We start from the raw sequence: 17,448 nt of genomic DNA on the forward strand, positions 1-17,448 counted from the left end.
ATTCTCTTTATGTCAATGAAGTCAAATGTGTAGTGGGCCACCTGCACAGTGGTCATGGATGTTATTAAGGCAGTGAGCCATCCTTGCAACATTATTAGCTGTGGACCATCTCCGTGGAAGCTGTGTGAGGTCTTGTGACAGTGGTGTGGCATGTGGGGTCCTGCCTTCTGCATGGGTGAAGTGTGCCTGGGTGGGTGGCTGGCCTATTCTCCAGCCTGACTATGTGCCTCCCCCATTGATGGCAGCATGGTGCAGGGTCCTGCCTTCTGCATGGGTGGGGCATGGGTCTGCCCGGTGGCTGGCCTGTTCTCTTGCCTGCCTGGGTGCCTCCCCCATCAGTGGCAGTGCAGCACAGGGTCCTGCCTTCTGCAGAGATGAGGTGGGGGTCTGGCAGGTTGCTGGCCTGTTCTCCTGCCTGCCTGGGTGCCTCTGGAAATTCTAAATAAGGGGTGTAGCTTCTGTACCAAAGAATATTCAGAACTCCAGTCGGTGGACTCATAGTCAAAGATAAGGCCTTGGTCTTGCATCAAAAGTTTGGCAAATGATTGTATAATTATATGTTACAATATGTTTGTATGATTGTTATGGTCTGAATGTTTGTGTTCCCCCCTGTATTAGTCCATTTTTGTTGCTTATAACAAAGTACACTGAACTGGGTGATTTACATAGAAAGTGAAATTTATTGCTTACAGTTTCTGATGCTGAGAAGTCCAAAGTCCATCTGGTGGTGGCAACAGTGACCCAGGGGTCTCACACTGCAAGAGGGTAGAAGTAGAGAGAGCAGAGAGAGAGAGAGCAAGACAGACTCTCCTCCTCTTTTAAAGCCCTCTGAACCACACCCCTGACCACCATTTTTAATCCATTCACTACTGCATGGTGCTATAATCCAATCACCTCTTCAATGCTCCACCTTTCAATTACCATAATAAGAATTCCCACCCTCTTAACAGTCACAGTCAGGGCTAAGTTTCTAATACATAAAACTTGGGGGACACAATTCAAGCTTCAGGAAGTTTTGGGGGGACATAATTAAATCCACTACACCCTCAAACTCATACTTTGAAACTCTAACCCCCAAGTTAATGGCATTAGGAGGTGGGGCCTTTGGGAGGTGACTAGGTCATGAGGTGGAGCCCTCATAAATGGGATTAGTTGTAAAAGCTGATTATATAAATTGGGTCATTCTTGTCATACCCAGACTAAAATTGGAGGGGAGGGGCCGGGAGGAAAAAGCACTCAGAGCAAATAACACCAGCTCCGAGAAGAATTTTCCACAAACTCAGCTGTTGAAACAGCCTGCTGAAATCCTGACTAGTTTTTATCTAGTATCTGCTTAAACAACTTGCCACAACTCTAAGACTAATTTTATCTACTGCTGTTGCTTACCAGTCAAAGCTTGCTAACTCCCTAAAACTTTGCTAGTGCCAATGAGCTTTCTTTCAAAACAGTAGTGTATCTTACTGTTTGCCTTAATATTGAATATACTATTCAACTCACACTAAAAATAGAGCCAGAAGCCTTATCTGTAATTCTGAAATAGAAACTTCCATTTTGTTGTCAAAACTGAAGAATGCTGGTTCTTATGGAAATCTCTGTAATTAAGTCACTTGGGGATGAGAGAAACTGAAGACCCAACTGTGTTGAGTGTCAGTATCTTATCTGCTCTCCCCTCTTTCCCCCTCCCCCCAGGTCTACCAGCTTGTTGTAGACACTGGAAAAATGTAATTGAGGAGAATATGGCTTTTTCCATAATGTCCATTTTTGTGGTGGGAAAGAATGTGAATTAGGCTTTTGTTTAAATTTTGGTAAATGTTTATCTGTATACAAAATTAAATAAAATCCTATGTTTTGTAAGCTCTAAAAAAAAAAAAAAAAAAAAAAAAACTAGGTAACATTCCTCTTTCTAATAAAACTCCCAGACTTATGTTTGTTCTTCATCATACTGGAGACCAACCTGGTCTGTGTGTGTGCCCCAGATTGCAATCCTGTTTTCCCAAATAAAATTTTATCTCAGAGATTCATCTCTAAATATTTTGTTTAACAGTGTCCCTATTAATGATGCCCAAGAGAAGCCCCTCTCCCCTTCCACCATGTGAGGAGACAATGAGAAGTCATCATCTATGAACCAGAAAGTGGACCCTCACCACATGCCAAATCTGCCAGCACCTTGATCTTGGACTTCCCAGCCTCCAGAACCATGAGAAATAAGCTACCCAGTTTGTGGTATTTTGTTACAGCAGCCCAGACTAAGACATATGAGAGCACTTCAAAATGTTTGTGGGAAACAGAATTAAAAGATAATGCAATCTTTCTGTGAACCTTTTGAAGACCCCTCATATAATTTCCTGCTTTAATCAGCTTTTTTTCATTAGCCAACCAACTATCAGCTGGGATCTTGTTAGAAAAAAGGGCTTCTACTAACTTGTTTCTCCCACTAGTTTGTCAGCTCCCTGAAGACAAAAGCCACACTTGTTTCTTTTGTATTCCCTGCATGTAGCACAGTAGCTGTCACATGAAGGAGGCTTTAAAAGTTTTGTTGAAAGAAACACAAAATATATGCACAAAATCAGGTTAATAAACAATTGTTAAGCTTCCTAGTACTTTCCCTTGTAGTTACTGAGTACTCACTAAAAGCTGGAACCTCTTGACAAATATCTTTTTCTTTCAAGTAGCGTAAGCCCACTTTAAGTGGATTTCAGTAACCTGACAGTATCTGCCCTTGGTTACTTCTAACTCACCAACCCAACTTCTTCTTTCTTATGACACTTTAATTTTTCCACCTCTTGTCTTTAAAGGACAGATCAATCCATTTATCAACAAACCTTTGTTGAGGACATGTGATAAGATATGCTGTGCTAGGAATAAAAAGCGAAAAGCCATCCTTTCTGCCTGTAAGGAGGTAAAGTCTAGTTGGGGAGTCACTCGACACTGTGAAAAGTGCCATATTAGAAATCTGAATGCTCGAGGGGGAGCAGAACAAAGAGAAAATAAGTGACAGTCAGACTGGAGATCCAGAAAGGTTTTTGAGAAGACACTTCCTGATATACCCTAATATCTGGAGATCAATTATTTTCAGGAATATATTACTTTTAGAAAAATTGATGTTTCTTATAGTTCAGTCATTGAAAGGGCTGCCACAGCAATAAAGGGATAAGGAAACTGAGAAAGGGTTCCATGTCACTTCCTTTCCACAAACCTCCACTCACTCAGCCTTAAACTGGCTTTTAATGAAAGAAAATAACTGATTCAGGATTAATCACGGCTGAGCCATTTCAAAGAAACTATTCAGGGCAATGAGCATGATCTGGCTCTAAAATAAGCATTTTTTCTCCATTAGCCATTATTAATTTTATATTTAATGGGGTTAGAACTGTCTGGAAAAATCATTTATGCTCTCAAATTTTCTATCTGTTTTAAAAGTAAACACTGAAGGAGGGGAGAAAAGGTATAAGAAACAATTCTTGTCCTCAAGGAACTTTCAATCACATTCAGGGAAATAAAGAATATATACTAACATAATAATATAGTATATTATAAATGTCACATAAGTTATATGGCCAGTAAGAGTCTGGAGGTGCTCATGGGGGTGGGGTGGGGGTAGCCCGCATTACAGGAGAGGAACACTGACCTTGGGGAAGCTATCGCTTTTATAGTGAGCAGTAAACATGCCTGCTTTCTGTCTTCCAAGAGATACATCTCACCTTTCCCAGTTACTCACTGCTGTGTTAAACACAGTGCTGTGAAATGGCAGGTAGACAGTGGTCAGGGCCTTGCATACCTGGCATACCCAGCTAAAGTGTACAAGATGCTCAGGGTTTGTGGTGAACTGCTTCTCCCAGTAGCCTCCTGGCTGGTCCTTTAACACATCAGGCCTGCTCTTGCTTCATGCCTTTGCACTGTGTTCCTTTAGCCTAGAAGTTTCTTCCCTAGACAACAGCAGAATTCTCTCCCCATCTCCTCCAAGTCTTTGCTCCATGATAAGGCCCATCTTGACACCCCTATTTAAACTGCACCCACCCCTGCTTCACCCCGTTCTACTTTCAGACAGCACTTATCACCTTTACCATATTATTAACATAACAATGTACTTATTACATTGTGTACACTTATGGTCTGTCTCTGTCCACTCCCCTCATCCAAGAATGTAAGCTCCATAGTTGTCAGAGGCAGAATTCTAAGATGGACCTGGTGCACAAACCTTGTAAACTCTCTCCCCTTGAGTGAGAGCAGAACCTATAAATATCATGGGTAGCACTCCTCCTGTGATTACGTTATGCTTCATAGTAAAGGGATTTAGCAGATATAATTAAAATTACTAACGATCACACTTTCAGTTAATAAAAGAAAAAGATAATCCACGTGGGCCTGGACTAATCACATGAGCCATTTAAATCTGGGTCTATAGGTCAGAGACAGAGGAATTGAGAGATTCCCAACTCTATTAAGGAGGCCATATGGCAAGGAACAGTGGTTTACCTCTAGAAAGAGAGAACAGCCCCCTGTTAATTGCCAGCAAAGAAGTGGGAACCTAAATCCTACAACTGCACATAAATGAATTCTGTCAACAACCTAAATAAGCTTGGGAGAGTACCATGAGCCATAGATGAGATAGCAGTCCCAGCCAACACCTGCATTTCAACTACCTTAGACCCTGAACAGAGAGAATCCAGCTAAGCCAAGCCCAGACTTCTGTCCTACAGAAATTAACAGATAATAAATGGCTGTTGTTTTAAGCCACCAAGTTTGTGGTCATTTGTTACACAGCACTAGAAAACAAGTGAAACAGTGCAAGGATTTTTGCCTATTTTGCTCACTGATATATCTCCAAGACCTAGAGCATGCCTAGCACATAATAGACACTTAATGAATATTTATTGATGGAATTTGAGTGGAATTAATTTAGCCTTAGGAAAATATCACTACATTCTCCTTATTTTTCTTATGTTGCTTAAACTGGTAAAAACTTCATATTTTCCATCGACAAACATTGGAGCCATGGTTTTTATGTTCAGAGATAAGCTGTTTAAGAGTAAGCAAAGCCTTTATGTACACTCTTTAACAGTCAAGTGCTGCAAGGACCTCAGAGGCTTTCAGGTAAGCTTGGTGTTTCAAGTCTCAGTAATTTGCCAAGCAACCTCAAAGGCATCGCAATAGCTCTATGTTTTCCTAAACACAGAAGTGCTCTACTTAAAAAAAAAAAAAAGCAGTCATAAGAAAATTCAAAATTCAAACGCAGCAGATTATTTACACTGTAAAAATGACCTCAGTTTTGTAACAGTATCCAGTGTAAATTGTCCTCAAAAATCGATCTTGCATGGTATAGAGACATAAGACATACTCCAGTCTATCAAAGTGGTCCAGTCCATTCACTGATTCAGCAAGTACATATTGAGCAGCTACTATGTGCTAGATGCCAAGGATCAAGAGGTGAGCAAAAGAGATGGAGTCCCAAAATTCATTAAGTTTACTGTCTAAAGGGAGATGAATATTAAACAAATTCATAATTATGTGTACAAATAGACACACATACATACAAAAATACAAAAGTGCTGTGAAAGATCAGCAAAGGGGCTATAATTTGAATTGTGAGTTCAGGGAAGGTCTGAGGAAGAGTAGGAGCTAGCCAACCAGACAGAATCACAATAATAACCTGAAAAATGAGGAAAAGAAAGACCGTCTTATGGCGTTGTTAGGATTAATAGACAGGAATGTAGCGCCCTTTATTCAGTGGCTGCCCTTAAAAATTGTTCAACATGACTCAGTTCTCTGCCCATGTGGGCTGCTCAGCTCCTAGGAAGACCTCAGAAGAGTCCTAAGAGCTCTTAAATACACAGCAAACTAGGTCCGTACACACAGAACTATTTTGAATGCACCGGTTTTAGTCAGTAAGGAACACAGTGTCCTGCACAGCGTAAAAGCTCAAGAATTAGAGGCTATATTTATTTATTTACTGATTCTTTACCCACTTGATGAGGCTTGAGGATAGCTAGGTTAACACTTCTGCTCCATTAACTACTTACAACCTGTGAATTAAAATAACCCAGTGCTGGAGGTTAGTTGGGGAATGCACCATGGTGGACTGTGGGCACGTCAGCCCTGTCACAGGCTTATAAACACCTGACATACTGTATATTTGCTCATGGTCTGTCTCTTCCCACGAAGATATAGATTTCATGAGGACAGGGATTTTTGTCTGTTTTGTTCACTGCTACATTCCCGGTACTTAGAACAATGCCTGGCATATAGTGAGCATTTAATGAATATCTGTTAAGTGAATACACAGTCTCTGACCAACGCTTTTTTTTTTTCTTTAAGCTTTGGAATAGAGTGATGAATGGTGAATAGATGTTGTGTTCAGGTGCGCAGAGGAAGAGAATTCCCTCCTTAAAGCTCTCCCCCTCTATTTTGGCAGTTTGCTTGGCTGTGGACTGTGGCTGCTTGCTGCCTCTCTTAAAGAGGATTATTCAGCCCCATGGGGCATGCAGGATGATGTAGGCGGAATATAAAGCAGCCTCCCCCCACCACACACACTCCAGCCAGGCTCTGAGAGTAATGGTGCGGTGGGCTCTGTGTCTTCCTCTTTTCTGTCACTCCAGCTCCATATTTGGGCTGCTCCTTCAGCCTGGACCCCAGATTCAAGACCCCAGCCCACCCACAGCCAACATGTAATGTGAGTGAGAAAAAGGTGTGTATTACTACAGGCCACTGCAAATTTGGGAGTCGTTACTGCAGCAAAGCTAATGCACCAATCAATTATTTGGAGAAGTGAGAAGTAGAGGTGGAAAACTTAATAAAACATAGGAAAGCTGTCTACAAAAACTCACTAAAGAGGAAATAAAGACGATGTCTCAAATTACAATTTAAATAACGGAAAAATGATCTATTTACAAAATTACATACAGTTTCCAGGAACATATCTTTTTTTTTGTTCCTTTTTGTGACCGGCCACGCTCAGCCAGTGAGCACACCGGCCATCCCTATATAGGATCCGAACCCGCGGCGGGAGCGTCGCTGTGCTCCCAGCGGCGGACTCTCCCGAGTGCGCCACGAGGTCGGCCCGCTGGGAACATATCTTTTAAGGTCAAATATGCCTATGCTTTATTAAAATACTTTAAGAATATTAGAAAATCAAACCTTGAAATGAACTGAAGAAGGTTACAATGTTGGGATGCTTCATCTTTGCCAGAAGAATGACTTCTTTCTTTGAAGCTTCTTTCTCGTGGATGGGCATCTAAATTACATCAAGAGACAGACTAGTCTGTAGAGGTAACTTGCTTTCAGGAACGTGCTTTTTGCTTATTCCCAACTAAAATTCTCCACGATTTCACTGGCTTTTAAGGTCACTACCAAAACTGATCTCTTAATGGCTGGAAACAACATCTATAAAATAGCAGAGTGCCCAATATCTAAGCAAAGGTTTGTTGACAATCATAATCAAGAATATAAATATTACTGGTGAAGTTTTGTTGTATTAAAAGTTGGACTGGTGTTATTGTGTTAATGATCTAGACATCTGGAGGAAAGTTATTTTAATATCTATCAGTAGCAAATGAATTCTTTATAATAATGCAACATTCCTGCAGCAATCACTGCTGAGAAAAATGAAATCTAAAAAAAGAAAATGTGTCATATACCACATAAAGCAGACCAGAAAAAAATGCTATATTAAGATTGCAATTGGCCCTCTGTATCCTTAGGTTCCACATCCACAGATTCAACCAAAGGTGGATCAAAGAAAAAAAAAAAAAAAGGATGGTTGTATCTCTACTGAGCATCTACAGACTTTTTTTCTCGTTGTTAGTCCCTAAACAATACAGCATAACAACTATTTACACAGCATTTACATTTTATTAGGTGTTATAAGTAATCTAGAGATGATTTAAAGTATAGGAGGATGTGTGTAGCTTATATGCAAATATTACACCATTTTATACAAGGGACTTGAGCATCTTCAGAGTTTGGTATCTGCGAGGGGTCCTGGAGCCAATCCCCCACAGATACCGAGGGACAACCGTACTACATTTTTCCTTTTCAAGTAAAAATTGTCTCTCATGACTTCATTTTAGTTTTGCTGTATTTTCTTATTATACTATTTATCATCTATGTACACAATTTTCAAGTGTTTTGGTGCCAACACCAGTTGGCTCCACCTTATTTCTACCTTTTCTTCCACATTCTTGACACTTTGTTGACTTGTCATTTCTACCCTAACTTCCGGCCCCTGTTGCCCCACCTTTCTGAGCTCCACAGGGTACCCTTCCTCTCTCCTGCTCCTGCTGTAATGTTCTTCAACACTGGCCCACAAATAATGTGTGAGTTCCCAAATTTCTCATTCTCATTTAGACTTAAGAATTTTTTTCTAAACTAACATTCTCAATCCCAGCTTCATTGCATCCTAGCTGAAGTATCCTTCAGTAAGTTATTTAGCTTCTCTACGCTTCAGTGTTTCCTGCCCCAATTTAAATTACATGGTCAAGACATGAGTTTTCAAACAAAAATAACTGAATTACTCCTACCAGATTGAGAGATTCAGCAAATTAAAAAAATTTAACTACTATTTTTGAAAAGAATATTATAAACAAAATTAAAACACAAACATAAGGTAGGCAAAAATATTGGCGCCATATATAACAGACATTCTGTACTTATATAGATTTATGGCAAATTAATTTTTTAGAAAAAGGCAAACACCTCTAAAAAAATGGCAAAGTACATGAATAGGCAATTTGCAAAAAATAAAGGAAATAAATATGGCTGATAGAAAAAACATTCAACCTCACGCGGTAATCAAAGGAATAAAAATCAAAACAAAATTTGATATAATGTTTCATCTGTGAAATTGGCAAGGATGAAAAAAATGTTAACAGCCACTACTGACCAGAAAGCAGCAAAATGAACACTTATATAGTTCTGGTAGAAGTATACAAATTGGTAAAATCTTTCTGGGAAGGCAATTTATAATACATAATATGAAACTCTGAAATGTTCCTAATTTTTACTTACTAATTCTTGTAGAAATTTAACCAAAGAAAAAAATAAAAAGTGTATCTGAGAGTTATCATACAAAAGTCTTCATTAGTGTTTACTACTAGTTTTTAAGTAAGTCTAATTATGTACGCCTGTAATTTAAAAAAATATTTTAAGCCAGATAGAAGTGAATAAAGTAAAAGTGAAACTTTCCCTTTCCCTCCCCATGCATCCCATATATTCCTTAGGGATAACTGCTGTTAGTTGTTAGAACTTTTGACGCATATATAAATAAATGTATACACTTAGTTTTGTCTAATAAAAATGAGCCATACTCTACATATTAAATGTTACTCAATCATAGCCAAAAAAAATCAAATGACTTAAGTGTCTGAAAATAGAAAAAGAGATAAATTACGGTTCTTTAACTTGATGTCACACTATGCAGTCATCAAAAATCAAGGGAGGCAATGTGTTGTAGTGGAAGGAGCAGACCAAGAGTTGGAGGGATCTGCTGGCTGCTATGCATCCTTAAGCTAATGACTTAACCTCCCTGAACTTCAGCTCTTTCACCTATACAGTGAGAGTAATGAGATTTACCTTTTAGGGTAGTTGTGAGGATTAAATAAGTCGATTAGGATGGTACGACATATAATAGGCACCCAGTAAGCGGTGACCATTATCATTATTATTGTGAACATTTAACATTATTATATGAGAGCATTTTATTATATAAAAACATTAATTGACATGAGAAAATATTCACAATATATTGCTAAGTGTAAAAAGCTGCTACAAAAGTATATCTACCATGACACCAATCATTCTAATAACTTATAAAGTACATTTATGCTTTAAAAATAGTCTGGAGAGAAATTCACCATAATGTTAATGGTGATTAAGAGACAATTTATACATTATTTTTATTTTCCTCTAAATGGTCTTATTTTCCCCTTTGGTTCTTTCCAAAATTTCTACAATGCACATTTTTACGTTTATAATCAAGAAAAGATGCAATGCTTTTTTTGAGGCAAGGCATAAAAGAATATGCTTGATGATGGTAGATGATAAGAGAAAACATTAGTTTTTTGGTACCTGTAAGAAAATAAGCAATTTAAGGTCTGGGATCTAGTACTTATTGAGGAGAGAGGCATTGGAGCATGGAGAAAATATGTAAATTTTTCTAGATAAGAAGTAATAAGCTACATTAGAGTAGAAAGGAAGAAAGAAGTAGTAAATGCTAATTCTGTGATACCATTGTTACTAGGCAAATTTGGTAACATATAGAGATAAAGGAAAGCAAGAATAATGAGGTCTACTATAACATTCTACTTATCTATGGCCTGGAGACAAGGGTAGTTCATGAGTAAAATGATGAAAAAAATCAGTGCTGTATTAGAAAAATAAAGTCAATTTTTGATTATACTAAAGAATAGGAGAGATGCTGTGAAATAAATATATATTTTTATAGAAGATTCACCTTCCAAATAGTTTCTCTTTACTTAGAATTAAAATAGTCTTATAATTCTTAAGTGTATACCAGCTTAACAATAAACCAAGGGGGTCTGGAAGTATTTTTCCATTGAATCGTTCATCCAATAAGGATTTATTGGATAAATGCTTTGCTGGTACAAAGCATTATTAGGTGCTGTGTGGAACACCAACACAAATCAGACATAGGATCTGCCTGCATAGAACATATAAGGAAGAGAAGGTACAAAATAAAAAGCCAAAGCACGTCAAAGTAGAAAGCCATCAGTACCACAAGAGAGATGCTGATAAAAGCTATGGGAGTCTACGGAGAAGGAGATATTACTTAGAGTGGGAAGATACTGGCAGGTATCATGTGCTCAGCCTTGAACAAATGGGATCTTGATCCTTCAAGATGGGCAGGCAAAGACATTGGGAGAAGCAGCTGCATGAGCAAGCACAAAAGTTAGAGTGAGAAGGATTTACACGTGGAAGAAAAGCAGGGTGTATAATGGCAGTCTGGAGATGTAATTTGGAAACAAATCAGAGAGTCTCAAAACTAATCTGAAGAGTGAAACAATGTAAAAGTACAACTCAAAAATTACTCATATTACCTTGTACCTAGATAATAATCTGGTGTCTTTTTTTCTTTGTATATATGTGAACATATGTGTAGGTACTGCTTTGGATTGATGTCCCCCCAAAACTTAGTACCCACTGTAACAGTGTAAACAGGGTGAGAGATCCTATTATGGTAATTGAAAGGTGGGGCCTTGAAGAGGTGATTAGATTGTAGGACCATGCCATAGTGAATGGATTAATAATGGTGCTCAGGGGCGTGGTTTTAAAAGGGCTTTTAAAGAAGAGTACATGAGAGTCTTTCTCTCTGCCAATTCTGCCATGTGAGACCCCTGCGTCACTGTCACCACTACCAATGCCTTCACCAGCTGTGTTCCCTGGACTTTGAACTTCCCAGCCTCCAAAACTGTAAGCAATGAATTTCGTTTTATTTATAAAATACACAGTTCTGTGTATTTTGTTATAAGAGGCAGAAACAGACTAATACATGTATGTACATACCTATATATGTAGAGAATATATATATTTTTACAAAGATGGCATCATTCTACACATACTATTTCCTCAATTGGTGAAAGTTGTGATATTTCCCATGTCAACGCTTCATCTACATCATGATTTATAAGAGCTGCTTAGTTTTTCATAAATTATTTAACCAATTCACTGCTGCTGGACATTTAAGTTGTTTTCTAATTGTCTGTACATCTCCGGGTATTTCTAGTAGAACTTCTAGGTCCTAAAATGCATACTTTTTTTTCTTTTCAAAATGAAGATAGCTTTTTTTGCTTATACAAATAATACAGTTCATAATTTTCAAAACATAATATATGTTCCATATTGAAAATTCTGACAATGTAGAAAGGACAGAGGTGAAATCCCACCACCCAGCAATAATCACTGTTAATGTTATGTGTGTGTGTGTGTGTGTACAACATTAACAGTACACACACACACACACACACACACACACATATACACAAACACATAACTTTTTATGTTGTGATTTTTTCACCACTACAACATACTGTGGACCTTGCCCCTGTCAATTTATAAAAACAAGGCATGGATTCTTCTAAGGCTTTGATATGTAATTGATAAATTATTCTCAGGGTCATATCAATTTACCTTCCCATCAGCAGAGTAAGAGTTCCTGCTTTCCTCCACTTTTATATTCTTAATCCTCCTCAATTGTATAAGCAAAAACGTATATTTATTGATTTTGCATTTCTTACTTTACTGAGTTTGAAATTTTTGTATGATGACTTCTTCATTTATGAGTTCTGCCTTTTTATTGATTTATAAAAGGCTAACACTTTTTAATTAATACCTGCACATATTTTCGACATTTTTGACTTTCTTTTAATTTATTCATGTTGTTTTTTGACATATAACGTTTTATATTTTTATGTAGTCAAACCTAGCCATCTTTTCCTTTACAACTTCTGTCCCACTGAAGGTTTGGGGGCATGGCTGGAGCATCATCAAAATGTGGAAAGCTGGAGCCACGTGAAAGTTACTAAAGGATCCAAGTGACCCAGGGCATTGACAAAAGGAATGAAGCAAATTCCAGGAAGAGAAAGAGTCAACAGTATTTAGCAGGTAATAGGATATGGAGAGAGAAAAAACCTCACAGATGACCCCAAGGTTTTGAGACTGGATATCATAAGGACATTGATGTCATTAAAACAGTGTGACACATAGGAGGTGAAGGGTCTGCTTAGAACAATGAAGAATTCCTACTTGGTTTGGGGTACAATTGTGGTACTTAGCCTCCAAGATGGTCTCAATGATTCATTGATCCTCACCCTGAATTCTTTTTTTTTTTTTTTTTTTTTTTTTTTTTGATGGCTGGCTGGCACAGGGTCAAACCCTGGACCTTGGAGTTCTCAGCACCATGCTCTAACCAACTGAGCTAACCAGCCAGCTCGCCCTGACTTCTTGATGCACAGAAACTGCAAGATATTAAGTGTTTATCATTTAAGCCACTAAGTCTGGGGTAATATGTTACATAGAGATAGATTACTGTCAGAGATATTACTCGAAGATATCTAGCTGGCAGATGAAATGCAGAACTAGGGCACAGGAAGATATCAAGGCTGGAGAGAGGGTTTCAAGAGTGATCTGCTTAGTGGTAAACATTGAAGTGAGGTGACTGCTAGGCGACAACTACACAAAGAGAAGGTCAGCAAAGGTCAGATGGCTGGGGACATTTAGATGATGAGGAGACAGGCCTGAGAAAGAGCAGTCAGATAAACAAGAGAGTGAGTAGAATAATGTCATGGGAGGAAGTTATGACAGGCCACTAGAATAAGAGGACATTATTAGAAATATGCCATGGATCCATGAAAAGAGACCTATGTTGGTAAATAAACCATTATCCCTAAAGCTAATAGTATACCCATGAACTTTAATGGAAGTTTGGGTAGTTTTTGTTGGGGTTTTTTTTTTTTGCAAGTTTTTATTGTGGTGAAATATATATATAAACAATTTATACTAGTTTAACTATTTTTAATTGACAATTCAGTGGCATTTAAGTACATTCGCATTGTGCAACTTGGGTAATCCATTTTGCATGTTCTTTGTATGGAACTTTTTATGCTACTCTCATTTATAAATCCTCTAGAAGGTGATCAACAAGATTTGTTTTAAAATTAATTCTAGCATACAATAGACATTATTGTTCCAATATAGTTTGAAATGAACATATCACTAGAGAGGTTGACATAAGCACTGACCAAGGTGAATTTAACAAAAATGGTTCCTCCTTAAATATATTTATTCTCCAAAATCATTAGGCTAACAATGATACATGGTTGTCTACAAGTCATTCAATGCATTCAATAAATATTTTTTGAGCACCTGTTCTGTGCCAGGCACTGTTCTGCATGCTGAGAGAGACAGACAAGCCAAAGAAGAAATCAGAGAGCAAAGTATTAAGAAGATAAACCAGGGAGGTGTGATAAGGTGTGATTGAGGTTGGGGGCTCCCTTGTGGAGGCGACCTGAACAAGGAGAGACAAAGGTTTTGCAGCAACCCAGGGCACCACAGAGCAATAGAGGAGAGTGGCATCTCATAGGGCCTTGCAGACCTCCCAAGGGGTGTGACAGGAGTCACAGAGATATGATCTTATTTCTTTTTTTTTTCCCTCCCTTAAAAAAAAATAAGATCATTGGTTGCTGTTTGCACAATGGACTTACCAGGTGGAGTGAACAGGAATCAGCTAAGGCTTAAAATCATAATTGTAAAAAACAACAAAAAAAGTTTCCTTTCGTATTGGATTAAAAGCCAGTTGAAAATTAACAGAAATTTGAACTTCTTCATTTACCTTTGCAAAATTGATCTCTTTTATGACACAGTGCTTGCTATCTGATTTGCCTTTAGCCAGATATGCTTTCCCGAAGGCACCTTCCCCAATAGTCTTAATCACATCATATTTATCCATGGTCTCCTGGAATTAGAGTAGAGAAAGCTTATCACACACTTCTCATAAAGACTTAAGAACGTCAGAAAATTGATGACTAAAATGTAAGAGAACTCACTTCGCTAAAACTTTCCTTCCTGACTTGCCAAGACAGAGTCAAATAACTCACCTGTGGCCTGCAACAGGTAACAACCAAACTGAGGCAGAGCTTCCTGCTGGGCTCCCACGTCAGACTTGGGTTTGTAGCTCAGCTTTGATACACACCTACCGTTGTGTCACTTCTCGCAAAACTTCCCTTTCCTAATTTCTAAAATGGAAATAGTACCTGTTTTGCGAGCTTGTTCTGAGAATGAAAGGAAATATATGCCTGGTGCTTGGCACCTCCTTAAAGCAGGAACGTCCTTACGCTGGTGTAGTGGTAGAGTCCAGCCTTTCTCGGGGGGAGGTACTGCCCCCTAGGGGACGTTTTGGAAACTTAGGGGGGGCGGTGTTCTGTTCTCCCCAGAGATCCAGAGACGTGGCATTTAGACGTGGTGGAGGCCCGGGATGCTAAGATCCTGCGATGGGAGGGACGGCCCCGCACAATAAAGGATTATCCCGCGGCCCCACAACCTTGGAAAGTCTCCCGGTACATTCACACGCGTGGAAAAATCCGTTTATAACTGCCTGCGGCTAAAACCAAACTCTATTTTACATCTAAACACCAAGTGTTTTTTGCGGTTTTAACACTGAATTTTTCTAGGAATGCAACTACATGTAAATCAAGGCTTACATTATTACACTTAGCTATGCTTGGAACTTTACCAAGAATTGTTCACCATTTTGGAAAATCGCTCCCTCCACTGGCCAGGCTGCCCCTGGTACCAAAGACAATCTGCATTTTCGGCCTCATGTTCAGGTGACTGTGCCCAGGCGCGGGCACCTGGCTACACCACTGCTTTTACGAGTATACAAGGGCCAAGCATTTACAGACTGAAATGTATACTATAAATTGCTTTCCTTCTATTTCCCCTTTATGCTACAGTTAGGGCATAATGCAGGTTTTTAAAAACTGGGTGAGCGGGTTGTTTTCGAATAATTTAAGTCAGGGTAGGAAACGGGTACGATTGGGTCGCCTGGGGCTGGGAACCAGCTCCACAGACAATAGAGGCCGTGGACACCCAAAGACCCGGTTCTGAGGAACGCGGATGCTGGATAGGGGCTCGAGGTGACCAGCCCGGAAGCTGAGGGTCCTCGACCCTCCCGCCTAAGTGTCACAGGGAGTGGAAGCCCCCAGGCTTAGGGAAAATCCTTCTCCCCGGGACCACCCCGGGAAGCGGCCGGTGTGGGGCAGCGGAGCTAGCTCAGGGGTCTGGAGCTCGGCGCGTGCAGTGTTGCCATGGAGACCCACGCGACCCGGCCCGGGACGCCAGGCGGCTCCTCCGCCGCTCCTGGCCCGACTCCATCCTTTTCCCCGGCGGCTCCCGGAGCCCTGGGGCAGCTCCCGGTAAGGTCTAAGGACTCCCCGCCGCAGTATACCTGCTCTGCCGGCTCCGCGGGGCGAGCGAAGTGTCCTGAGGGGATCGAGGTCCCTGCGGCCGCGTCTTTCCGCGGCCGGGGCGGAGCCGCACGAGGGAACGCGGGCGGGGCGCGGTGCCGAGCGGTGAAGGGTCTGGTCTACACGGCGTACCTCCGGGAGGGGTCAGAGGCCAGGGCGTATGGAGACCCCTCTGAGTCACTCACCTCTCTTTGCCTTGGGTCGGAACTCCTTTGCACAGTACTCCACTGTTTACGGTGTGCCAGATGCTTCGCACACGTTAGCTCTATTCTTTACAACCACCTTGCAAGGTAGGAGTCTTCCAGTTTCACAAATGAGCTGAATTCACACATGAAGTGTTTCTTGTGCAAGGTCTCAAATACCGCCAAGAGGTGGAAGTGAGACTGGAACCTTGGCCTACTCTTTGGCCTTCCACAGGGTCCTCTTACAAAACTGGCTGCTGCCCAGTGGTCTGCAAACATGCCCCCTGACCCATTCCCGATTTGCACATCAAGCTGCTATCTAGAACGTTTCATTATGTGTTCCTGTAGTCGGAAAGGATGTAGTTTTCAGCAAATATATTCAAACAAGTAAAACATCCAGTGGAATCTAAATACCATGGCGATATACCCACCATCTTCCATCAAAACAAACAAACAAAAAAGCTCTTTAAGAATCAGAAAATGAACATCATTACTTTTTCCCCTTGGAATCTATCTCCATCCCACTTTCCTAATAGAATTTTGTCCCAAGGTAATATTTTTCATGCTTAAAGTCTTATTGATCACCCTATCATACTGCTCTGAAAGAAGTATATACAGTAAATGGAAATTTATATTTCCTGATCATAGGATCTTATTTTTTCTGAATTTTTAAAATTACTAGTAGTACACAATCAAAATATATCACAATATTGATACATACTCAATAAATTTAAAAGTAAAACTGGGGCCGAGCCTGTGGCGCACTCGGTAGCGTGCTGCGCTAGCAGCGCGGCGACGCTCCCGCCGCGGGTTCGGATCCTATATAGGAATGGCCGGTGCACTCACTGGCTGAGTGCCGGTCACGAAAAAGACAAAAAAAAAAAAAATAAAAAATAAAAGTAAAACTGTATTGGAAATTCATCTCTTAAAAATCTGGATGGGCTCCCTATGCTTCATTGGTTCAGTATTCATAGATGAATGCTAATTTCTTGCTAGAATAAATATGGTTCAACACTGATTCTCTTCCATTTTTCTTTCTTTCTTTTTTTTGGAAAGCTGTAAGTGCTGAGAAATCCCAGCCAAACAAGTAAATAGGAATGGAAGTTTTGTTAAAAGTGGCCCTCAATTTTTGCCTAGTTGTATATCAAGAATCATGTAGTAATCTATCATCAATGCTTTATAACCATCAGCCAATAATTCCATTAGTTTCCTGAAATTTTATTAAAAGTAAAACCCTGCAAACCATTTGATTTCCAAAAGGATTTATAATCCAAGACTCATTCTCAATAACT

General features: G+C 39.8%; 1 protein-coding gene across 1 annotated transcript in view; it reads right to left on the reverse strand.

Annotated features, from left to right (window-relative positions):
- Positions 1–14,458, reverse strand: part of NEK5 (NIMA related kinase 5) — a 107,347-nt gene extending 92,889 nt beyond the window's left edge. The window contains exons 1-2 of the mRNA XM_063103469.1: positions 14,342–14,458; positions 7,135–7,231 (exon numbers count right to left, since the gene is read on the reverse strand). Coding sequence (XP_062959539.1) covers positions 7,135–7,231; positions 14,342–14,458 — 214 coding nt within the window. The remainder of the gene's footprint in view (positions 1–7,134; positions 7,232–14,341) is intronic.
- Between the last annotated feature and the right edge of the window lie 2,990 nt (positions 14,459–17,448).

This window comes from Cynocephalus volans, chromosome 7 (assembly GCF_027409185.1).
Source record: "Cynocephalus volans isolate mCynVol1 chromosome 7, mCynVol1.pri, whole genome shotgun sequence".
NCBI lineage: Eukaryota > Metazoa > Chordata > Mammalia > Dermoptera > Cynocephalidae > Cynocephalus > Cynocephalus volans.